The 25,300-nt window shown below is 43.5% G+C and overlaps 1 protein-coding gene and 1 long non-coding RNA gene across 4 annotated transcripts in view; one reads left to right on the top strand and one right to left on the bottom strand.

Annotated features, from left to right (window-relative positions):
* The window catches only part of myt1b (myelin transcription factor 1b), a 50,909-nt gene extending 26,096 nt beyond the window's left edge, over positions 1-24,813 (bottom strand). For 2 of the 3 annotated variants that reach the window (XM_036212626.1, XM_036212628.1), the window contains exons 1-7: positions 24,653-24,812; positions 18,859-18,965; positions 13,698-13,752; positions 10,750-10,780; positions 9,679-9,741; positions 6,028-6,395; positions 3,836-4,894 (exon numbers count right to left, since the gene is read on the bottom strand). In XM_036212626.1, the coding sequence (XP_036068519.1) occupies positions 3,836-4,894; positions 6,028-6,395; positions 9,679-9,741; positions 10,750-10,780; positions 13,698-13,752; positions 18,859-18,965; positions 24,653-24,677 (1,708 nt within the window). In that variant the 5' untranslated portion in view covers positions 24,678-24,812. Of the gene's footprint in view, positions 1-3,835; positions 4,895-6,027; positions 6,396-9,678; positions 9,742-10,749; positions 10,781-13,697; positions 13,753-18,858; positions 18,966-24,652 lie in introns of all 3 variants that reach the window. The other variant, XM_036212627.1, reaches the window with a different exon arrangement.
* On the top strand, positions 16,075-18,279 carry LOC112159806. The gene is made up of 2 exons (XR_002921540.2): positions 16,075-16,505; positions 17,975-18,279. It is a non-coding gene; the product is annotated as an uncharacterized LOC112159806 (long non-coding RNA).
* Positions 24,814-25,300: the final 487 nt, after the last annotated feature.

Raw genomic sequence — 25,300 nt, 5'->3', positions numbered from 1 at the left:
TATTGCCATAAAATAGTTATTGAGGGTTGGGTTGATTCAGATGGAGCACTACTGAAGGCCTAGGTGTGAAATGCACGGCCCACCACTGGATGACACTCATGTCAACCTAAAAATGCTGGGAGCAATGTGGGGTTCATTGTCTTGCTCAAGGACACTTAAACACATGGGGATGCAAGGCGGGAACTGAACCTGTGATCAGAGGTCGACCGCTCTACACCATGGCCATGATGTCTTCTCTGTGTCTGTTAGCTGTATCATATAGTTATGTGAGCCATTTATTATTTCAACCAGGTCAGTTTTTTTCTTTTAGAACAGTGTTTGTCCAGACAGGATGTGACATCACAGAAGTGTTGGCTTGAAATGTGAATTATTATCTGGCAATATGATACTAATCACAATACGTATCCCAAGACAGACCAGACAATATTTCACTTATTTTCTTAATATGACCTATAGTCATATTGAAATATGGCTTTAATATGTGCCAAATCTTTTGGTAATTTATTTAATTTTTTGGGTAATTTAATAAATATTAAGTAGAAAACAAAAGTATGAAGGAACTACATGGTTAATTATAAATAATTAATTGGCAGTATTTTTAAATCAATATAAGTATTGCTACATAAAGTATCGCGATATTTCACTGAATCGATGTTTCCTCACACCCCTAGTAGCTATGTCTGAATTCCTCACTACTCCCTAACCCCTTATAAACTATACAGCACAGGTCTCTCCTATTTTCTAGATTTCAGTGCAGTTTGGACACATGATCAAATTTTTTTTTAAATGACAAATATGACATCACCCATTTGCTGAAGTAAAAACTAAATAAATATGAACATTTAATTAGACTTTTTATGAATCTACCGTGTTCTGATGAAGAAAACATGGATCATTTATTTAAAAAAAAAACAATACACTTTTTCAAATTACATATCGTTCAAACGTAATACATTGTGGTATATATTTGTCAATCTAGTGACCATTGATGCAACAGATTTTTCACAAAGACTGTTGGGAAATGTCAGAACAATGGATAAACGCCCAATAGTGCCCTAAGTAGTGAGGGATGATGGACAAAGCGTGAGTGCAACACATGGTGGACCCCCCCAACTGGATTATAATAAAGATGAGGTCAAAAGACCACACCCCCTTCTGTCCTGAGGTTTGATCTCTACTTCTATACAAAACTGAAAATATATGAGAATTTAATGCTTTTACTGTTATGGAAAATACTTTTAATCATAGAAAGTAGAACGTTTTTAGAGCAAAACTGTAAATATGTAGGTTTTTGTTTGCAATGTTTAATACAAAGTCACTCGTTGTGTAATGAGACGCTTAGTGGTTTCTTCAAAAACTGACTTGGCTCTAATTACTTTTCTCTTTAAATGTACTTCAATCCAAAGATCAAAGGTCACTACATGACTGACTTTTCATTTCCGAACTCTCTGGCTCTGCGGTTTACATCTGTGATGTTTACCACCTTTTCCAAAACAGACTTTCTATATTTTTAACCCCATAAGTCTGTCTGTTTGACAGCTGAAAAGGATGAATCCTCAGATGTGCAGCAACAGAAGAACTTACGGCTTTGACTGTGCAGCATCAAGGTCGTTTAGATGATGTGAGCGGCGAACCTTAACTGAGAGTCAATAAAAGCCGCCGGAGTTTCATTCAGAGAGCCTACAGACGAAATAAGCCTGAAAGCTGGTGGCACAACAATTAAGATGCATTAACACGCCACTAATCTCATGGCTGGATCTCGGCATCGGCGCGGCTCTAAAGACGCTAACAGGCCGACTCGTGCAGTAATTCATCTGTTCAGAGAGCTTTCTGTTTTTGATCTGATTCAGTGCGGGGCGTCGAGGGAAGACCTCCAGTCAGGGACACGCTTTACCGCCTTTTGGGAGAAGAGAGTGATAAAAAGTGTAAAGTAATTCAGTAAGTAAGTAAAAGATGTGTAGAAGCGCGTTTGAGTCGTGAAGAAACTCGCTGTGAGGCGTTCTGCTTTTCAGGGCGGAGGAGAAAGCTCCAGGATCTGCTTCAAACTGAGCAGATCACATCTCATTTGTGGTTTAACGTTCACTCGGAGATCTGCAGAAACCAAACCGACTCCAACCAAAGATCTGTCATGCAGAATGCACAATCCTCATTCTCTAGTTAAAAAAATTCAACTTGAAAAAGAGACTCTGAACACGTTTGTGTTTACAGTTTAGCAAATTCAATATTTTTAGATGGATCTGGACGTTTTTCCAAAGACCACAAGATCTTCAATAAATCATCTTGGAATCATATTTTAAGCATATATATCTCAAATGCTTATATAGCCCTCAGATTATTCTTGCATTGATTTTCCTTTGAACATTACTTGCGCTGTTTAATAATAAAGCAAATCATTAAATTTAATGGCACTCTGAGAGCAGAGGGTTAGTGTTGCCAAGGCAACTGGTCTCATAAATAAAAGGTATAGCTTGTTTTTATCATTTAATACATACACACAGCTAAAAGTACACAATGGGAAGAGTAAAGTCAAACATGTGTGCAAAAATATAATAAAAGAGCACAGATCAGGCTTTTATCTTAAATGTTCTTCAGTTTCTCTTTGAATAATTGACTTTCATGGTCAAAGCCTTTGGTTTTTGAAGATCTCACAACTTTCACTGAGCTGCTTCACAACCAAGCGAACAGCGGTACTCCTACTCTGGTTTGTTCTCTTTTTTTAATTTAAACTTGTCCAAAATTAAATGTGGGATCAGTCCTTCTATTTTTCATGTAACCAACTTGAATCCTTCATTCCAGATGCTTTTTGAATGTTTGTTTATTAAAGACCTACTATGATGAAAATGGTGTTTTCTGTTTTTAACATGCTCTTGTGTCATTTATCTGATGATGTAGGAAATACATAAAGAAAATTTGGCTCCAAATTTCATTTCTGAGTATTTATTTTTTCAAATTGACATGAATCAGGAGCAGATGAAAAATAGCTTATGTGTGATGCAGAAAGTTTGCTAACTTTCTGCTTTCAGCTCAAACCAACTGGGAAAAGGGGGGCGGGGTTGCTCTGTGCCAATGGTCCCGCCCACTACTCAGAGGCAAATTTTGACTTTAGAGTCACAAATCAACCTATGAAGCATGTGTTTGGACTATGGGAGGAGTCTGGAGCGCCCAGAGAAAACCCACGTATGAACAGGGAAAAGACAAAAACATCTCAACCAGGATCTTAATCAGGACCTTCTTGCTTTGAGGCAAGAGTGCTAACCACTGCACCACCATGCAGTCCTCCAGGCTGTGGTGGAAAACACATGTTAAGAAAATTAAGCTTAAAATTGCATTTCTGAGTATTTCTTCATTTAATCGTTGTGACTCGTGAGCAGACAAAAGCTTGTAAGTGTGACATAAAAGTGTCTACAGCAAACCACAAGCTCCCTGCTTTGCTTCATGCTGATGCATCCACTTACAGACAAATAGATCCATGAACGTCTTTGTTTTCCTCGTTTGAACTGGAATCTGGATCTAAACTGTTTGGCTGGATAGCTTAAATATTGCTCGCCATTGTTGTTGTACCTCTAATGTTAGGCTGGGGTGTGAGGGACCGTAAGCTAGCAGGAGAACACGTAAACAGATAGGTAATGGGAAGAGGGGCGGGCCCAGCCCACAACTCAGAGGTGAATTTCTCATCAACTGCTACCGTTTTACAGAAACTAGGTCAGACAAAATGACAGATTTTTTTGTTTTTGGCTAAAAAAGGCAACGTTTTAACTGAAAAGCCACTGAGAACACTTTGAAAACAGATCCAAAGATGATCGGAGTGGGACTTTACATATTTCTTCTCTCTTACCTTTGCTGAAGTAGCTCTTGCGGATGATGTCCAGGTGCTTGGGCCTGTCCTCCAGGGTGAAGTACCGCTGGTGGTGGATATCTGGAGCTCGGAGAAGCTCTCTGGGCCCTCCCGGCTTCACCTGCTCCGCCTTCAGGGCGATGGCCTGCTCCAGCAGACCCAGGTTCCCGCGCGTCATGTCAAACATCTCCGACTCATCTGTGACGGCCGAGCGATGCGACAGGCTGTCCTCGTCGTCGTGGTCGACGTCCCCGTCCAGGTCAAAGTCCTTCTCTGATCGTACTTCGATGATGTCGGGCGAGGCCGAGGAGGACGAGGCCTTGTGGATTTTGTAGTTTTCGCCTCTGGGGAGGGGCAGGTAGTCCTCCAGCGGGCTGATCCTGTGGGAGGTGAAGCTCAACAGAGCGCTGTTCTTGTAGTTGAGGAGCGGGTTGGGTTTCAGCGGGTCGTATGTGTCCTGCAGAGCGGTTCTGCTGGGGCTGCTGTCCTCCACAGGACTGGCCCGAAGGTCTTCGTTCTTGATGAGTGTTCCCTGAGCTGCTGCTGTGCTGGTGATGGTGCGGACGGCGGTCGGCACATCAGACGTGGAGATGGCGTGACCTCTGTGCTCCTCTTCCTCCTCTGTTCGGGTTTCCTGCACAGACACAACCATCTCTTCCTCCTCCTCCTCTTCCTCCTCCTCTTCTTCTTCGGCTTCCTGGTTATGCTTAATTTGCTCATGAAGGAAGACGTGGCAGCCGGACCCTTCGTCGTCTTCATCATTCGGATCATCTGCCTCCTCCTGCAGAGCAGGCGACTCCTCCAGCTCCTGGAGCCTCTGTGCCTCCTCCTCCTCCTTCAGGTGCTCCTCCTGATCACCCTTAACCTCTTCCTCCCATTCAGCTGCCGCATCTTCAGCCTCCATGGCCACAGACTGCTGCATGGCGGGAGCATCAGTGGCGGAGACCCGGCCCAGGTGGAGCAGAGAGTTGGCCACCTCCTCGGCGCTCTGTGAGGGCGACTCCCGTGCTGCAGGTGACGCTGCGCCCAGCTCCGGCTCGATGATCACACACTCCTCCTCTGTGGGAGCAAAGACGTAGAGGTTATGGGAGCGCCACAGAGGAGGCGGTGAGTCATGATGAGCTCTTTATCCTCACTTGCATCACCTCCCTGCCTCAGGGGTAACCCACGGGGAATTCAGCACAAACCTACTTGCAAAGAGCCCATCAAATCTCCCTAGTGGTCATCCTAAGGTACAGCAGAACCATAAGACTTAGAGGCAATCAGCTCTTTATGACTTCGTCCTCATGGGTGGTTTCCTCACTGGAGGTGCTTGATTCATGATTTGATTTGAAATTGTTTATTTTCAGCACAATTTTATTCTGAAGGAGGTTTTATTTAGTAAAATTCTTTTCAACACATCTAAGACGTTCTTGATGCACGTCAGGTCACTCGCCACTGTCTTAAATAAGTTTGTTACTATCTTAAAGCTTCTGCCCCAAACATTGAATTAAAATAAAAATGTGATACTTTTATCCACAAGTTTGTTTTATTGAATCTTGATCTGTAATAAAATATCCACAGACATTTTCAAACTATATTATTATTAGACTAAATCGCTTTGGCATCCCCAGACAAAATGTGCCAAAAGGTGAACAACAATATTTCTTATACTAGTGGACTTAAAAATGGAACCATTTTAATGTGAAAAATAGATTTTCTAGAAAAAAACTGTCTGGATCGTAAAAATATTTGACCGTTCAGTTTCCTAAAACAGGTAGAGGACCTGAGTTCTAGCTGATTAAAACAAAACAAAAAAATGTCGGTAAGAGTGCCCCCTTGAGGCAGAACACCACCATCTTTGGAGAAGTTCTTACTGACTTAACTTAATAAAAGTAAGATAAATCATTAACAAGTGATTTCATATGGAAGTCATCATTCCCCCTTAAAAGCTTTAAATCTATATGATAAAATGGAGTTAAACCATAGAAAGGTGATGAACCTGGGATTGAAAAAACTAAACCAAACATAAAAGAACAAAAATTCATGAGCTAATTAGAAAATATGTATATATATTTTCTTTATAAAAAACTTTTGTTAGAAAACATTTTAAATATTGAAACAATTTAAGAGATAATCAGATGAGATGTAATCCTCAACAGTTCAGCACATTTCTACATTTCATGTGGATAAACAAGTAACAGAAGAACAACCTTCATCAGCTGCAAAGTTCTCCTCCTTCTGAATGTCTCCCTCCTCCTCTTCCTCCTCCTCTGTTGGCTCCTCCTCCTTTTGACCGTCCTGTTGGTGGTAATCTGTCACCTCCTCTCTTTCCTCCTCCCCATTTGCTTCCTTCTCCTCTTCCTCCGCCACATCCTTGGCCTCCTGAGCTTTCTCTCCATCCTTCTCCGCTTCGCCCTCAGCCTCGCTGCTGGCGTCGCTCTCCGCGCTGAAGCCCTCGTCCAGGGCCAGTTTCAGGGGGTGGGACTTCCTCTTGGAGGCGGGCCTCTCTGCTTCCTGTTCTTGCTCCTGCTCCGCTTCCTCCAGACGCCGTTTTCTCGCTATGGGGCATCCCAGGATGCTGATGAGAGAAGGGAGGCGGAACAGTTGATCATCTAAAATAAAACAGCTAAACCCTCCATCATGCTGCCGAGGAGCAGAAATGAAGGATGTGCTGGAGATGAGAAAGCATGAAGGAGCCGTTTCAGCCGACACATTTCGCCTGAGGGGGGCGCCGAGCTCGCTTACTCAGACATCACTACCAATCTCAGCCAATTGAGTGGAACGTTTAATGAACAACTTGTATGGAGAGGAGCGCGGGCGAGGCAGCGGAGGGTGAAATCCAATAAAGCGCCTCTTATTCTCACCTGTGAGACACCGAGAGGGAGAGAGGCGCGATCTATAAACAACGTGCATCTGCAATTGCCCGCTGAACGAATACACATGTAAACAGATAGCTAATATCTTCCCCTTAATAAAAGGGGAGCCACAAGCAGCGGTGCTGCCCCCACGTCTTGTGGTCTCTGAGGGTAAACCAAGAGCGATGAACGGAGAGGAGAAAACAAAAATCAGGATCAAAACCTAAAATCTCACTTCTGTCCTTTGAAACATTTTTATTACACCGTAAGAAATATTGTTGGGTTCAACAATATTAGATTTAAGAAGCTTAGGGCTCCAGATGGGTTGAAGTCTCATCAGTGGCTCTAGTGATGCATTAATATTACATTAAATATTAAATATACAATAATTGATAATATATGGGAACTGTACTTAGTGACTCCTCCCACTGGTGTTCAAAACAGAAAGTATCTGCTGGCTCCAAAAGCCAAAATATCCAAAAGACTTCTATAGTGAAAGATACAACTATTAATAATTCATTCTATTTGTTAGATTAATCATTCTTGCTCAGATCATTTTTTTATACTCTCTTTTTTTTGTAGTTCAAGTTATAAACTGACCAATCAGATGCCTCAGTAAAAGTAGGTGGAGCCTGCTTGCCCCCACATGCAACATTTGATTGACATATTTTGTGTAACCTGATTTCAAGAGGTAGGGGTGTGGCCTATAAAAAAACGTACTCCTGATTGGAAATAGTGGTTGCCATAGAAACGTTGACCAATCACCTCTTATTAACAACACCTGGCTCCAATATGGCAGCGGCCATATTCGGAAAAATTGAGCTTGACCCACAAACTATTTCCTATGGATGACATCACACTAACTTGGTCCAGTTCTCGTATACAGTCAACGCTATACATACTCTGCTATCATCTACTAAAATTAGCATTAGCATTGTTAATTTTAAAGTTAACAAACCTGTATTTAATGTTTGTTTATTTTTGACTGATGCATGAAAGCTAGAATGTTCAGATATAAAAAGATAGCATAAAAACAGCAATTTAAAAATGCATTTAACCCTTTAACACCTGAGTTGTCACCAGCAACATCAAGATAACACATGAACATTTGAACTGCGTATGCAACTGATGTAAATACAAAAGAATTTTAGGCTACTTTGGTAAAGTGTTGTGTGATGGTTCAAATCTGCCTTTTCCACGTCAGAATCAGCTGCTTTACGATGACTACGTAAGCACTTCACTACTGTAAAGTATTGCATATCAGTGCAAAGCTGCTTGTCTCTGTTGGAATTACATTAATTCTGTAACTTCTGTAAAAACGTCAGCACTGAAACTAAAACTCTGGAGTTAAAGGATTAAACCATGCTAACATTGACTTCATTTTTTAATATGATGCTATAACAATTTTCCATCCTTACAATGTGTTATTTTATGTTATATATTTATCCACTCCGATCCTCTTTTGATCTATTTTCAAAGTGTTCCCAGTGGTCTTTAAATTACGATTATTACATTTTTAGCTAAAATGAGAAAAATAAAAAACTGGTGTTGTTTTCTATGACATAGTTCCTGCAGAGTAGCAGGAGTTTATTACAAATTCACCTTTAAAATTTGGGCGGGACTACTAGCACAGAGCAAACCCCGCCCCCCTTCCCCTCCCTGTCGCTGAGAGCTCGGGGCAGGGGACTTGTAGCCCGCCCAGTTTATTTTCTACGTCACTAATACAATCTTTTTCAAATTGCTTTTCTTCATCTTGCCATGATTCACAATGACTTGAATAAAGAAATACTCAGAAATTCAAGTATCTTCTTAATATTTGTTCTCCATCATCAGAAAAATGCCACAAGAACATATTAAAAACACCAAAAACATGATTCTCATTGGAGTGGATCTTTAAATGTTATTTGTAGCATGCCAACATTAGCATTTGCAAGCCACTTCAGTAAAATTACAATATTTGCTTCGTGATTTTTAAAACAGATTTGCACAAGCAACAACATATAACTACAAATGCAAAAGAATGAACTGTTTCAGCCTGAATCAAAACAGATCCATTCAGACAGTATTTTGCAACTGCTAGAAACGTGTATTTCATGCATCATGCAATCATGCAACTAGTTCACTGTCATAAATAAAGAGTGACAATCTGTTATCAGCAGTCTTTTTTGTTTTATAATAAATGTGTTGTTTTATAGACATTTTTTTTTACCTTTTTTGCGACATTTGCACCACTATTAATGCTGAAGTTAGAATTGATTGATTAAGTTTGATCCTGAGAGCCGATACAAACAGAAAGTCACAAAGACTAAGCGATGGCAGCTTCATGAAATGGATTCAAGACATGAAAACACGGAGAAGAATAAATCTTATAAATGGTGTAAAATCAAAAAACTGCTAAAAATAAAATTACTTTTTCAGGAACAGAACCTCTTATTTCAAACGTTATTTAAAAAGTTTTTAATCCACTGATGTTGTCATTGTTATTCACTGTGCAGTATTGCAGTCTGGTTTGTTTTTTCCTTCTCAGGAAACTTTAGGAGAGATTATGAATGTATAAAATCCTTAGCATAATTCAACACGCTGGATTACTGTTGTGAAGCAGTGCAGTGGCTCAAAAGAAATCTTTCTGGATTTAAAAATTGTTGCATAATGCTTGAAAAAAGAAATGGCACTTGCTGTGCGGCTGCATCAGCTGCAAAAGAGCTGAATGTGAGCGTTTTACAGACACATTCTGAATGGAAATAAGTCTTGCAAAGGAGGAAAGAAAAGCAGAATATTGGTAAATTTTTATGAGAATCCAGCTTTCATGAGCGCTGCAGAATGTGGTGGTGCGTGGTTGGAGGGAAATGGGTTAAAACTGTCCTTTGATTTCACAACTACAGCAAAGGATCCTGATCTCATTGAGAATTCAACATCAAATGGAATGAAAAGTTCCTTCCAAACCAGTCAGTGTGGAGCAGAGACAGACAGACAGACAGACAGGGTGGGATTTTTGATCTGCCCTACCTTCTGTGTCGTGAGTATCTCCCACTGATATGGCCAGAGCCATTGCATCCAGGGGTGGGGCAGCTGGATGGGATGGATGGAGGTTAGAGAAATGTTTAAGACAAGGGTGCTTTTTTTCTTCTTTTTTTTAAGTTCCTGAGCAGCAGAGATGAAAACCACAGAATAATGAAAACAGAGCAAAGAGAAGCCGTGCAAACTGAGCACACGTGTCACACGGGACATGCAGCCGTCCAGCAGACTCACATCATGCATGAAAGCAGGTGGCAACAAGCCGGGGAAGCATCATATTGTGTGTCGTACATCAACCCTGGCCTATATCCTGTTACTATGAGCGATAAGGATCAGCCGAGACCTTCTGTAATTTCCCCCGCTCTGCTTTCTCCGCCAGTCGTCCTCATCGTCATCATTGATGCTCACTTCTCTCCTCTTTCTCTCTGCTTTCATTCAGGTTGACCCCTTTCATGTCTCATCACTATCTCAGCCACAAACTGACCTTTTTTTTAATCTAATCATTTTATTTCTCCAAAAATGCATCATTTGCATTTTCAATGAGGAGCTCTTTGGCCTTTCTGAAAGCTGCTTTTTGTCTTAATGCAGAAACCTGAGGCTTTTCCTCCATAGACCAGAGGGTGGATCAATGCTCTGAGCTGGAGGGAGTCGAAATAAAAAAAAATCACTTATCAGGAGGACAAGTGGCTTCCTGGCCCTGAAACCTGGCGCCAGGGTGGGAAACTACTGGAAGGAGAGAGGAGGAGGAGGAAGGTGGAAGGCCAGGAGAAGAAACTAAATAATCTCCTTTTATCATCCTCCCTCCTTGTGTTGCATTCTTTGATCGGATACGCCCGTTTCATCGCACTGCTTACGCAGAAAACGGCAAAAGGCTACGAGGAATCAATAGCAGCCGGTTGGAGGCGCTGCTCATGAATTGAGAAGTGCTGATGACGAGAAATAATAAAACCCAGCATCATCTAAAGAAGCACCAGCAGAGAGCAGGGCGGGGGGGGCTGCAGGGCGGCTTTCATAAAAGAACTTTACACAGAGAAAAGCTGAAAGATGAAGGTGTTTCCTTACCTTAGCTCTTGTCCTACGAGCTCAATGGGAACTGAAAGAGGAGGAAGAGGAGGGGGTGGGAAGGAGAACAAAGGTAAATGAATGCTCAGAACGCCGCTAAAAGAAACCCAGATCAATAAATCACAAATGCATATGAATCCCAAGAGGATTTCCAAACACACTGCTGACTGCAGGATCAGGAGGAAAAAAAACAATCCCCCCACTCTCTCCTGAGTTTATTTATACACACATGCAAAGAAACAAATGCGCAACAAACAAAAAGGGAGCAACAACAGGAAGAAAAGGTCTAAATCAGCCAATCTGCTGCCCGGAAAAAAAAAGTGACAATTATGCGCAGACTTCAGCAGTAAAACAAGATTAATTGTTACACTTTAGTTATCATAATTGGGAAAATGAAATTAAAGGGAAAACTGCCTTCATCAGTAGAAAAACAGCACTTCTTTCAGGGACAACTTATAGTAATTGCCTTGAAAACATAAATCACGTTCTGCTCGCAAACAACACGCACGCACGGCTCTTTCGCTGGCTCCGGGCATCGATTGGGAGCTGAGCGGCAGAATGAGTTTGGAGAAATATCCTTTTCTCATTTGGAGCAAAATGAGAAAACAATACCATCCTGGAGATTTCAGTTTGGGCTCAGATATCACATGCATTAATCACACGTCAGAAAGACTGGATATCAGGATACTCCACAAAGAATACACGTGTGTGTGCGCGTGCACGAGTGTGTGTGTGTGCATGAGCAGCAACGCCGTTTCACAGTCTTTCATCATGCAGTTGGAATGACTGGACGCCTTCGTGCGCTCTGAACGCTACGTGAACTGTTGCTCTGCTTTCTTGCTTCTGAACATCAAACAACACACACACACAAAACACACAAAGACCAGCATAAATAATGTAAATAACAATCACTCAAGGACACAAATCACACCAGATGCTTGTGCTTTTATGTAAAAACGCACACTTTCATCATCATCAGCTTAGTGTGAATTCAGGATCGAGAAGAAATGAAGGAAATCTAAACCTCGTAATTCTGGTTCTCTGCTGTATAAATACTTTTCTATTATCACCTCTTCAGAAAACATCCTTTTTTATTGAATTAGTAGAGATTATTTGGGCAGCATCTAAGCTAGAATGGTTTGAAGAGTGTAGGTGTGTCTGCAGAAGAGTTTTACTTAAGTTTGAACTCTTCTTGTTCTTCTGCTTCGGGTGTTAAATGTTTCTGCAGCTATGATTTTATATTTCCTATAAAAAAAAAAGATTGAATGACCTAAAAAGTATTAGCTCATGCTGTTTTTTTTACTTTTCTTGCTGTTATGAACTTAATTGGAGGCCATGTTTTAGTCGGGTTCTCAGAGGTTGTCATGACCTCATTTTACCACTAGGTGTCGACGCTCTGCTCTGTTTTGTTAGACTGAAGCCTCAAAGCTTCAAATGTTTTAACAAAAAAACTCTTCTTGTTTTTCTGCTAAAGTTTATAAATGTTTTACAGCTATGATTTGGTATTTTCTTTAGAATATATAATTATGAATTCCAACTGAATGTATTTTCCTAAAAATATAGTGGACCATGCTGTTTCCCTAAACTGTCACTGAGTAAAACAGTTTCCGTTGGGTTCTTCTTGGAGCTTGTTATAGCCTGAAATGACCACTAGGCGTCAACGCTCTGCTCCGTTTTTGTTAGACTGAAGCCTCAAAGCTTCAAATGTTCTAAGCAAAACTAGAAAGTAAAACCTTGTCAATGATTAAAGTGTCATAAAATATTAAAGTGTTACTTTTTTATAAGTTTGGTCTCCTTCTTATTTTAACTTCTGCCCACAAGTCCATAAAGATCCACTATGATGAAAAGTGTGTTTTGGGTGTTTTTAACATGTTCTTGTGGCATTTTTCAGACAATGGAGGACAAATATAAAGAAAATTAAGCTCAAAACTGCATTTCTGAGAATTTCTTTATCTAAATTGTTGTGAATCAGGAGCAGACAAAATATGCCGTTTGAAGAACAGCTTTATTACACTCAGCGGGCCACAAACTCCCTGTTCTCCTCTTCACCACACCAAGGAAAGATGGGGCGGGGTTGCTCCGCCCACAACTCAGAGGGGAATTTCTAATGAACTTCTGCCGGTCTGCAGAAACTATGTCATAGATGAAAACACAGTTTTTTTTTTTATTTTGCCTGAAAATTATGCCTTTAAAATATATGTATTAAAATAAATGTTTAAACGAGTTTCTCTGTCAAATTGGCTCAACAGCGTTTATCAGACTAAATGCATTGATGGTTCATTTGGTGGCTGCTTTATTCATTCGGTTTTGTGAGGTCCACTCCCTATAAGCTAGCTGTAGCGACTGCTATATCAGTCTCTAACCTTTAGCATAGCCTAGCCTGCGCTAATAAGAGAAAATTTGGTCAACTTGTTTGCTGTGGTCACACAAAAAATATTTGAAATTTTATTTCAAATCACTTAGTAACAGAACACAGATAGAGTTACGCAGGTGGTCCAAACCTCATTTTACTTTTAAATTGCTTTATTTCAAGCAATCAATAGAAAAACAAAGAAATGAACAAAGTCAAAAGTAAAATTAGGTAACAGAAAAATTACTGCCTTGTTGCATAACTCGGCTTTTATTTGAAAAGTTTATCTAAAGAAAAATGTCACCTTTTAGCAAATTAACAGTTTTATTTTCTTTACAAATTAACAAAATTCAGAACACAAACCAAGCTGATTGTGTTGAAAATGCTGTACAATTAAAACTGTCTCACTGTGTTTGGTTTAAAAAAATATATTTATATGTAAATTAAGAATGAGTGAATTTGCAAAAGTTTGTGTTTTGGTGTAACTCAAGTTTGATGAAGATGAAAATTCTTCAGAGAATCAGAAGAATCCCAGATGATCTTGATAAAAACTGATAATATTTGGGTATTATGATGTAGAGGTGGTGCCTGAACCCACCTCTGATTCCTTTGGACCGGGTGCGAGTTCGCTTGTCGTCACTCTCCACACTCATCTGTGATGGAGGGAAGAGAGAAGACAGGACAGAGGTGAGGCAGAGAGATGATTGTTCCTCCAATGTTCTCACTGTGATCCTGCACGCGTGCAGTGTTCACCAAACTGCCTCCATTTATTAATAATCCTCGTTCACAATGTTCCCATCAGAGGAGCGAAGGTAACGCTGACGCAGAGCGCCGACAGCATCCTCCTCTTATTGTGTTCTTTCACCGCAGAAAATCCAAAACACTCCAAACAGACAAATGAACGTGTTCATCAGAAACATGGACCCAAAACCAACTCTGCTGGAAAGTACTCTGAAAGCCCCTCCATCCCGGCACGCCCCCCCCCACGTCCCTGCCTGTGTAATTTGCAGCATCTGAGTGGTGCTCATGATTGTGGTCTTTGCAGAGGCAGCAGGCAGCGCCTTGCTAAGAGGCCGTGGCCTCTGTGCGCAGAGGGACTAACAATCATTACTGAATATAATAATAATAAAGCAGGAACGCACCGAACGCCGCCGTAATAACCCTTTTTAAGAAGACCGGTTGTGTGCGAGCGTCGCTCCCCTGGACCAGCTTTTAAGCCACAAAGGAGCAGGTGTTAAACCTGCTGCTCCGCACACACACGTGCATGCACACCTCGGCCACGCCCCCTCGCCTTTACACTTTAAAGCTATCAGATGTTTTCTAAACACAATGCAGCCATTAGCTTTGATTACCAGACTGTTTTTTTTATTTTTTATTTATCCCTGCTCTTCCCTCTTTCTGTCCTGCACTTCCTCCCGTCTGCACGCTCCCCCTAACCCCCTTTTATCCCCACAGTCGCCCATACTCCCCTCGCCATGCCCAGCCACTTAGCTGCTTTGTTGCCTCTCTATACTCAAGTTGGCAGCACCACAGTGGGATTCAACAGACGGTCGCTGTTTTTCTTCTTTTTCTTCATCTCTTTTTCTCCTCCTCCTCCTCTCTGAATTTGGCAGCGCCCCTTTCCTGCTAATAGACTACTTGTGAAGAGAAGGAGGGATGAGAGGAGGATGAAACACGCTGTTGTTGTTCTTGTTAAGGGCTTTTCTTTACCCCCCTTTTTTCTCTCTTGACGGGCACGCGCGCCGGCGTCATTAGCGTTTAGTGTTTGGCCGGAGGTACAGGTGCAGCCGCGAGCCCCTCCCTTCCTGTGCCGGCGTGCGCTGCCGTTTGAGGGAAACTTCTGCAACAAGCAGCAGCTTTGTGCTCGCTCTGGAGTTGGATGATGGGAGAATTTTTAGCCAGAGTGTTCACTGTTTTGGGACACTTGACTGAACGACGAGCCTGCAGGAGGATGAGGGGCTGATTGATTTCACAAACTTAAAAAGTACACATCATAAAAGGCTCCAAAAGCTTATCTTTGCTGCATTTACTCATCAAAAAATCCAACAATATTTGTCTCTAAATATGATGATCCATTAATCAAACCACTCCATAAATATTTTACTCTGCTTTAGGGTTTGAAGAAACACGTTAGTACCATTTAAATTAAACCTAGTCAAAAATATATCTTCTGATTTTTTGAAAAATACATGTAGAAAGTTTAAAATACTTTAATGACTGGAGTGTACCAATTGCAAGCGTTTTTTTTTTTTTTTACTTTCTGATCTTTTTCATGAACCATCAACCAGCTAAATGCCCCACAGTGGCCAAATGTGGTATTGCATCACAGTTTTTTGGATGAAACATGAAAATAAAAAAATATGTTTCATAACGTATTATTATAGCATGTTAAACATGTTTCTGTCATGATTAAAAAAAATACTTATTTAAAACTCTGATAAAAATTATGTTTTTAACATATTCTTGTGGAATTTTCTCTCTTGATGGAGGACATATAGAAACAAATGTAAGATTAATATTGCAATTCTGAGTATTTTCTATTCAAATCATTGTTAATCAGGAGAGGAAAAAATGCAATCTGGAAAACAAAGTGTATTTGTGTTGTAGAAAGTATGTTGAGCGGGCTACAAGCTCCCTGCTCCACTCTATCAAGGCATTTACTTGTAGACGACTAGATCCATGAATGTCTTTGTTTTCAAACTGTACGGTTCAATAGCTCCAATATTGCCAGTCATTTTTGCTGCAGGCTGGTGGTCTGAGGGGTTGTGAGCTAGCGGGAGACTGTGTGAAAAGAGAGGTGAGGCAGGGGTGGGGGGCGCGCTGTACCAACAGTCCTGCCCACAATTTAGAGCAAAGTTCTGATGAACGACTGCCGCTCTGAAGAAACTAGAAAACGACACACCTTTAGATTTTGTCAAAAAACGTCAAACTGTCTTTTTTGGGGTATAAGTTGCGTTTTTGGCAGTTTGGCCAAGGGTGAGAATAAATCCAAATTCTTCGCCTCCCCCTACATCTATCCCTCCAAACAGAAAGAAATGGCTTCCACTCGATGTCATCAAAAGTCGCTGGTCAGCTACGTAGCACGGAGCTGCTAGCGGTCAGGAATACATAACAACATCCGTTTTATAACTTTTAAAAGGCCAAACTAAAACAAAAAGCCATTACTTATACTTTAATGCAAACTTGTGCGCATCAGAGCACATCCATATGAAAAAAGGAGCTTCTCTTCTGAACGCCGATCACCATAGCGACATCCCTCCCGCTCCAGTTAGCCTTTCAAAAAACGATTTTGCCACTTTAAATGCCCCTACTATTGGAAGGGTAAGGAGAAGCCGCAGGGTTAGGGGAAGAATTCGGATTGGATTAAAAAATAAATAAATAAAAACAACCACCACTAGAGGGGAGTGTAAGTATTTGTTTAAATTTTTGCTACAGACACAACGCAGAAGAAGCATCGCAGACTCAGTGAAGATGTTCCAAAGCGATGCAGAGGATGTAGTGAATTGAAGTGATATATAGTCGTCCTTAATATCATAGTTATCTTTATAATTGTTCATACGCTGTGCTAACATACGATATTCCCCCTACGGCTCATGAATAAGCATCAATGTGCTACGGTAGTGAAGTCTATTGTTGTAATGTATTCTATTATTATGAGTTACCTTTGAGGATGAAATGTCTGTTCTTGTTCCTGTATGTTGTTTATGTATTTATCCTCAAAGTGAGACTTATATATGATTTTTCACCTTTATAATGCATTTTTGGCTAATTAATGACTGAAAAATACGTTAATCTTAAAGACTACTGGATGCACTTTTAAAATAGCTCAAAAGTCGATCTGAATGGGTTTTTAAAGCACCCCACAGTGGCTCAAGTGGTACTGCACCACCAGATATTAATTCTATACTTTGCAGTTTATATAAGAATTTCTGTTCTGTAAACTACTAAGATCAGATGTGAAACATACTTGTTTGGAAGTAGCAAACTTCTCCTTTTAAATAAGTAACACTGGATGATAGAAGAACTAAAGCGAAACCGCTCGCTCCTTCTGTTCAGAGAACATTTTTGAAAGACTTAAAGTCAGTGAATGGAATCTTGACCCGGGTCGAAGGGATGAACAGAATTTTCTGTAGGACCGTGAACGTGACCGCCAACAAAAGCCGGAGATGTTTGTTAACACGTGTGACAGAATGAAGATTCCTGCTTAATTAACAGAGTGCAGACTGTCAGCGCTGCTGCTTCTCCCTTCTTTTGCATCCTCCTTACATTAAGAGTCAGCGGCTGAATCAAACCCCGGACTGAAAAGGGCTCCTGTTGCTTTCATGTTTGCGTAACCATAGTTACGTACATTTAAAAAGCATATCTGAGGTCTCCTCTCTTTCCTGTCCTTTTCTCTCAATTCCAGCTCATTAAATTTGTATGAACACAAAGTCACCACAAATGAATCCACACGCGGACGGGCAGGCATCTCTTTCAAAAGAAGCTTTTTTTCCAACGTATGTCCAACTTGTCCTTTGCAGTTTTTTTTAATTAGGGTGAGTGAACAGTGTGGGCTGTGGATGCGAGGTGGGTGAACTGCTGTAGGTGTGCAGCGGCGTGCGTGTGCGGATGTGTGTGTTGGGGGGGTTTAATGAGTGTGAAATGAGTGGAGCAGCAGCAGAAAAAAGGAGGAGGAGAAGACACAACTCATCTCCACAGTCTGTGTTGTTCCTTATCAATTATGTCCTTTGTGTGCAGCCGTCGGTGCAGGAGGCCTCAGCGCCGCTCTGCATTCTGACAGCTCAATGTAAATGGCTGGCTGGGGGCGATGACTTCAGAGAGAAGGTCACCCTCCGTCCCTCGGTGCACATAAATGACTCTTTTATTCATTTCCAGGTTTACAAGAGCAGATGAGCAGAGGAGGAGGCTGAAGTGACGGGAAGCGGAGTCTCGGAAGAAAAAAATTACCTGTGGAGAGCAGCTGTCAATTAGAGTCGGGCCCAATCCACTTTTTAAGGCGGAACAGGAAGGCGTGATGCCCCCCCCCCCTCGAGATCGTATGTCGTTGGTGTGTCAGAGGTTTTGCCATTTCCACTCTGAGTCATCCTCATGCAGTTTCAGGTCTTCGTTTGAAAGCGACGCCTCTCAGAAATCAAACCCAATCAATAAAAGTCATCTCTGAGGATGAACCTCAGGCATCAGAGGGAAGCAAAACTACTTTTACTGAGCCCGGGGGAGGGGGGGACACCTCCCCCCAACTACCACCACCTCTTTCCATCTTCCCTCCATCTCTTTGTTGATGTCACTGGTCACTGGCAGTGGCGGCACACAGGAAGGAGGGATCAGGTGTTTTGAGAGTGAAAAAAAAACCTTATTTTAGGACGGTGGAGGGGGTTAACTGAGAGGAAGAGGAGAGGGGGGGGGGTCCTCTGTGCTGATAACGCAGAATTCGGCGGACAAAAAGTATGATCAGCTCAAGGACATCCTTTTGAGTATCTGCTTTTTTGTGTTTGAGGAGAGGAAAGTGGAGCGAAATGAGCTCAGCGGCAGGAAAACGCTGAGGCGGAGGCGAGGGATGGGCCGGCCGCCGCCACCTTTGATGCGCAGCTTGATTTTTTTTTTTCTTTTTTTTTCTTTGGATGTCAACACCAACCCCCCCACACCCGCTTCCCCCTGCTGAGTTAGGGATCCAGGAAATGCCCAGGAAGCAGAATCCGGCTGGAAGGGGCGTTTAGGGTGCGGCGGCTGACGGAAGGGGGGAGGGGGGAGCTGTCACTCACCATGATTGGTCGGCGGCTCTGCAGTCTCTGGGAGGCCTGACAGCGGCTGCTGGTCCTCTCGCCTCGTGTCCACCGCTGGTTCACCAGCTCACCCCGAAACTCATTTTCTGAGGACGACACAGGGAGAAAGTGATGGAGGGGGGCAGCAGTTGGGATAAGGAAGGGCGAGTGTGGGGGGAAGGTTGGGCGCTGGAGCGTACTCCAGACACTTCTTTATTAACTAAAGGAAAGCATATATGAGGCTAAGTGCCCCAGCTGGGGTCTCTGTCAGTCTGCTATCAGAATCAATCAAATTTGAGCATTTTTATTAGAGCTTTCAGGCTGCAGATATGGGGGGGGGGGGTCAGTAAATAATGAATCATACATAAATCAAACCTCTTCTTTTCTTCCCCCTACCCCCCTTCTCTTCTTTTTTCATCAAGGTAAGAGCTCTTCATCTCATTTTTCAGATGCGGCTCAGAACAAAAACGAGTTTCAAGTTCAGAACTTTCTCCGCCGCCGAAGTCGCCTCCGTTTCTGCTCGACTCTGCTGAGCCGCCGCTTTGAAATCCGATCTCTTTTCAGATAAATTTATATACAGGAGCGTCTGTGTGTGCGCGCGTTTCAGCCCTACCCTTCAGCTTTAACCTTTATTCAGCTCTTTGCGGCAGCCGGCTGTGAAAGAGGAAAGTGTCCTTGAGTTTACAGAGACTCCTCTAACGGCACCAGCCGCTTTCCTCGGCCTCCTCAAGAACATCTGAGAGCAGATTAGACTGGAGCGGGTCAGTCTTATTGAAGATGCTAATTGAATCGGTTCAGGGTTCACTGCGGAAGTCGGCGTCGGATTACATCTGAATTCTGTCACATTTCATATTTAAAAAGCGGCGTGACGACTGAAGCCTCATCAGCTCCAGTTCACCTTGATGTTTTGTTTCCTTCACACTCCACTGTCCTCTGAGTGAACCCGCAGAGAGGAAAAAGTACAAGGGAGGGGGCAGAAAGCTTTATATTTAGGAGAAACAGCCCAGCCCTCACGCACTGCTTTCCCCGTCACATGCAGACCTCTCTTCAGCTCAGCCAGCACTTCACAAAACGCTTGTTTATCAACTTCCACCCCTCCCCAAGTCAAAAAGTGATGACAGCAGCAATACTGTTCCTCTGCATCTCAGTCAGCTATCTGCCTTTTCTTCCTCAGAGGAAGTGGGCATCCATCCTGAGTAGTTTTGGAGGCCAAGAAACAGAAAGCTCCGCCCCCTGCTCGAACCTTCGGACGAGGCGACCCGTAGAACCCCGCAGCTGCTTACTTTAGCAGAGAAAACCGGACGGATGGGAGACAATTATCCATTCACCGGGAGGCCTGCTTCGTCAGGAGGAGGAGGAGGAAGAGGAGGAGGAGGGGGCAGGGACATGAATACATTTGTTTTTAACAAAGCTTGCACTTTCCTGTTTACGTGAAATGATGAAATCAATACATTTAGAGAGAACATGGATAGAAAAAGGTAAAAATAAAAAAACTTTAGGATCAAGTAATAATATTACAGATCTGCAGCTTACTCTGCTGGGACAATAAAGAGGCCTAAATCCACGGTCAGATTAAAGACCCGGGTTCTGTCCCTAACTGTATTAGCACACAAACAGGGCCAGCTGTACACTCCTGAAACCGTTAGGAGGGATTTACCCACAACTTAGTGTGATTACCACAAAAAAAAAAAAAAATCAAAAGTTACACAGCCGAAGGGATTATTAGAGAGGTGAGGAGTTTGGTGTGAAATAAACTCAACTAGAAAAGGGTCTGGGACAAAAGGGGAGATGCTCTTATCAGCTAGAGGATGGTGGGGTGGGAGGGGGTGGCTCCATGGTAACCAGCTTTTTAAAGGAAGCTGCCCTGAGGGCCGCCCTGACCTCCGCATCCGAGGGGCAACACAAACTCCTTTCAAAAGGATGCTCCATCCAGACATCTCCACGTGTCCATGCACCTCCTTGCACTTCACCCCTTCTTTTTTTTAACAGTGTTTGTATCATTCCTCCTTAAAAGCTGACAGAACCCCCCCTCCACACACACACGTCGACCCTGACCTCTGCCGCCGAGTTTTTCCGGTTTGAATGACAAGAGTGCAATTTGGCCCCAGCTGCTCCTCCAACGTGTTTATTGCACTTCTTCCTCCTGGCACCTGCCCTCCTCGTTCGCCTCCCTCACAAACAGAGGGGCTTTCTCCATATCACAATCAGAAGCAGAAAGAAAGAGGAGCAACTTCCTAAATTTGGCTCTGCGCTCTGCTTTATGGCCTCCAGCGGCAGCAGAAGGCTTCAATAACCTAATTCCGTATAATCCTCTGAAACTAGGCTACATTTGACTGCAAAAGTAAACATTACACAGAAAGAAAGAAAAAAACAATATTCATTTACATTTTCCTCACATGCACTAAAAGCTGCACTCCCCCCCAAACAACAGCATGGAGACCCCCCTCTTCTATAAATCTGGGTGTTTTCCAAATATGAAAAAATAGTGAAGACCCTGAAACCCCCCAAACACGCCCACGGAGCTGAAGTTTGTCAGATCTGCAGCTGACATAACACTCTGCGCATCATCTTTCATCTCTTTCCTCCATCTTAGGACGCAGGTGCTTTGACAAGCTGCACATTACGTGGCCATCTAAGCCGTGGGGAGGTGGGGTGAGGGATGAAGAGGAGGAGAGGGTGAAGGGGAGTAAAGGATGAATAAAAATATATATTAAAAAACACAAAAGATGACAGGTGAATCTTACAGAAGCACGCGCGCGCCTGCGCTCAATCCCAGACTTCTGAGGAGTTTTTCTTTTTTTTTCATCTGCGCTCTATGAAAGGCGGCTGACATTTGAAGAGAGCATCTCTGTTCTCTGCTGCAGAGGATCAAATGGCCACCCCCCTTCATCCATCCATCCATCCATCCATCCATCCCCACTCGCACACGGTGAGTTGGGCTCTACGCCCACGGAAGCATCCCCACGCAGCATCTTTACTACACAGCTGGCGTGACGCGCAGTTTCTCCACGAGAAGGTGAAACTGGAGGACGCATCGGAAACACAATATATTCATGTGCATATTTTATCAGCGACTGTTGTAGTGGGGGGGGGCTGCCTGCTTCAACTTACCCCCCCACACACGCACGCAAACACACGCACATACGGCGGAACTGTCCGACCGAGGCGGAGAAGTGGATAAACACGCAGCGCCGCGCTCCCAAAAAGCGCCATAGTTGGTTTATTCCCACTTCTGAGGGGCATGCGTGGAAGCGCGGGGACGTTAAAGGGACTCCTCCGAGCGCGCGCGCGCACCGATCAACATTCAAAATATTCAATCGGATTAATTTACTTTTAAGTGTTGAGGAAAAAGGGAGATAAGTTTTTATTTTGAATGGTGAATTTAAAAAAAATGTGTTTTAAAAAACAGTGTTTTCAGAAAATAAACTAAAAAAATAATAATAAGCATCAAAGTTATCAAAAAAGAAGAAAAAAAATGATGAAAACTGTTTCCATCCGATTACCTTTATCCTACAGTGTTTCCTGCGAGGGTCTGAAGCCGCGTCCTTGCTCCGCTCCCGAGTTGCAGGTCGCAGCCAGTGAGTTTTTAAAAAGATATCCCGAGTTAAATCTCAGAAAAACGAGCATCTATCCCGGTCCAAACGTCCAGATGTGACGGATGAGAAGCGGAAGGTCGCGGCGGCCTCTCCTTCGCTGCGCCCCGGCGCAAGGCTCCGCATCCAGGCGCTCAGATGGACTTGTTTGTAAGCAAAAACATGGCTTCATTTGCCTTTGTCAGCGAGGGGGGGTGAAAAAAAAACGTAATATTGACTTACCTTTCCCTCATGAGCCATTGTACCACCCCCCACCTCCCTCCATCCCCTCTCCGCCCCCCGAACCCCCTCCAGCTCCTCCCTCCGCCCTTTGCCATGACATCACGGAAGCTGTAGTAAAATCTCCAGCATCAGATAGATGGGCAGGGCTTCAGGTCCGCCCCCTGCCCCCCCTCCCTCCGTCTTTACACACACAAACAGCCCCCTCCTTCCTCCGACTTTCTCCCCACTCTCTCTGCCCAGCACGCGCATCACCTGAGCCCACAAAACTCTCCTCCAACTCCTCCTGCCTGCGCGCATCCTTCTCGTTCTCTTTGGTGAGCCTACCACACGGCTCCGACACGCACGCGCGTGGTGCGCAGCATCACTCGCAGATCACATTTCATACATTTCAGCGCAAGTTCTTGACACCCCCCGACTCATCCTGGAAAGTGGTACCGTCCAATAATTCATTCAGGGGTACTTCTTTTTTTTCCTTCTTGGGTTGAAAATTGATGTAACAGTTGTATGCAGAGTTTGCGCACGCGCATGTAGCACGCGCGCACAGAGGCAGGATGTTTTTTGATGAGGAGGAGGAGGAGGGGAGGGGGGATGGATGTCTTCAGAGTGATCTCTGTCAGAAGCAGATTTCTCAGATAGTTTCTAACAGCCAGTCCTCACAGCTCAAACTTGGAGTCGCTCCCAAACGATGCTCACATTCTGCTTTGCTGTTTTGAAAACCATTAGTGGAAATGACAAGCATTCATTACAAGCCATTTGAGAATAGTCTCCACAAATGCCATCCTTTATCTGCTGTCTCCACGCCGCAGACGCAGAGGAATATTCAAAAAGGCCCAACCTTCAGCTTTCAGAAATTCTATTAAATCCTTATCTCTTTGCAGCAGGCTCTTTTTGTGCAATCCCATTGTTATGCATTGGAGCTGAAATCAATCACCGGCCTGCGCGCGCCGCCATCACTATGATTTCAGACTGAGGCAGCGGGGAAGGGAAGGAGGGGGGGCACCAACAACACTGACAACCAAGTCAACAAAAGAAGGAGGGGGCGGGAAGGGCCCTAAACGGGTCAGGTGTGAGCTGGAGAGTTCAGGACTGAGGACAGCTCCACAGAGGGGCAGAGTTCAGGACTCTGGACAGCTCCAACACGCCGGAACCCCTCTGTGGAGACTTCACAGACCTTTAAAACTCACATTTCATCCAAAACACACAATACAAGTAAAAGTTATTTGTCACAACCTGATATTTCATTGCTATAATGACAAAAACTAAAATTAATAAAGACATTTATATTTAAAAAAAACTCTATAAACATGTATTGTTATTTACAATTTAAGTTAAAATGTGTTTCCAAATCCTTAAATGATCAAATAAAATGCTGCTTTAAAGTGCAGCGGATGCAGATGGCTCAGAGGCCTGCAGCTCTGCGCGCATGCACGCCACTGCGCATGCACTGTGCAGCGTGCAGGCCGTGTGGAAAGCCTGTATAAATATTACATGGGGGCAGCAGCTGACTGAGCGCTGAGGTTGGGACCGGGGGAGGCCCCTATAGTCCCTCGACAGATGGAACAAGCCGACAGACTAACACAAAAAAGTTTTTTAATAAGCCCGAAGCTTGGCATTGTCCCTGCGGTACCGGGGCCACACGGCCCCTGGGGGACCAACTGTCCTTTGTCTGGACTTTTTTTCTTCTTACAAAGGGAGTCCAAGTTGGTTTGATACTTCAGGCCCTCCTAGTCAGAAGAGTTTGAGCTCTATAGAAGTTTTAAAGTTACAGATGGTGATTAGACAGAGCTGTAAGCCGCTGTTTAATCCTGCGCGGCTTTTATTTTCCCCACAGAGAGTTTAACAAACAAAACGCGACTTATTTTAGTTACGTTTCAGGAGAAATAATATAATGAAACTACACAGACTGCTCCTCATTCTGAGGAGATTCCGAAACGTAAACTTTCAGGAGAAAAGAGCGGAATAAAAGTGAAGATACGAACCTAAAAAAGTGCGGCACAGCTTCATGTTTGCGCTCCTCCTCCGCCGTGTGCGTGTCTTCAGTCCCGCAGCCTCCGCCTGAGTGCTGCTGGGCAACTTCTCCCCTCCTCAAACTTCTCCAAACTTTGGCTCAACTTCTCCTCAGCGGAGAGCAGCAAGTTTCCCGGAGGGGGCGGGGTCAAGCGGCTGACTGACGGGCGGTGGCAGCCAGTAGGAGGCGGGGCTGCGCCCCTGCCGCCGGGAGGCAGCAGCCAATCAGGAGCCGCGAGCGTTCGCTTTCAGCAACAAAAGAGCCGAACGTCAACAAAGAGCATCTGCTGCCCCGGCAACTTCTCCCACTCCCAGCTCGAACACGAACCCCCAACTCCACCCATTTATTTACAAAAACTTTTAATGATATTTTATGGAAAACTGCTCACTAACATTCATTCACAAACTTCTCCACTCATGATTAACCCCCCACCGCCATGCACGGGCCCATGAACCAGATGCTGGATCCCTTCAGGAAGTCGGGCGAACATTTTCACTGCAACTCCAGCCCTTTCAGAGGCTCTGTGTCTGGGACGGACAGACAGGTCCCCCTCCCAGCAGCAGATGGTCTGCCAGATAATGAGCTCTCCCATTGCTTGCTCCCATTACACCCCCTCCCC

The sequence above is a fragment of the Oryzias melastigma genome, linkage group LG7 (genome assembly GCF_002922805.2).
Source record: "Oryzias melastigma strain HK-1 linkage group LG7, ASM292280v2, whole genome shotgun sequence".
In the NCBI taxonomy this organism is placed as follows: domain Eukaryota; kingdom Metazoa; phylum Chordata; class Actinopteri; order Beloniformes; family Adrianichthyidae; genus Oryzias; species Oryzias melastigma.
Note: the sequence above shows the minus strand (reverse complement) of the source record. Positions and strands in the feature narration are given on the sequence as shown.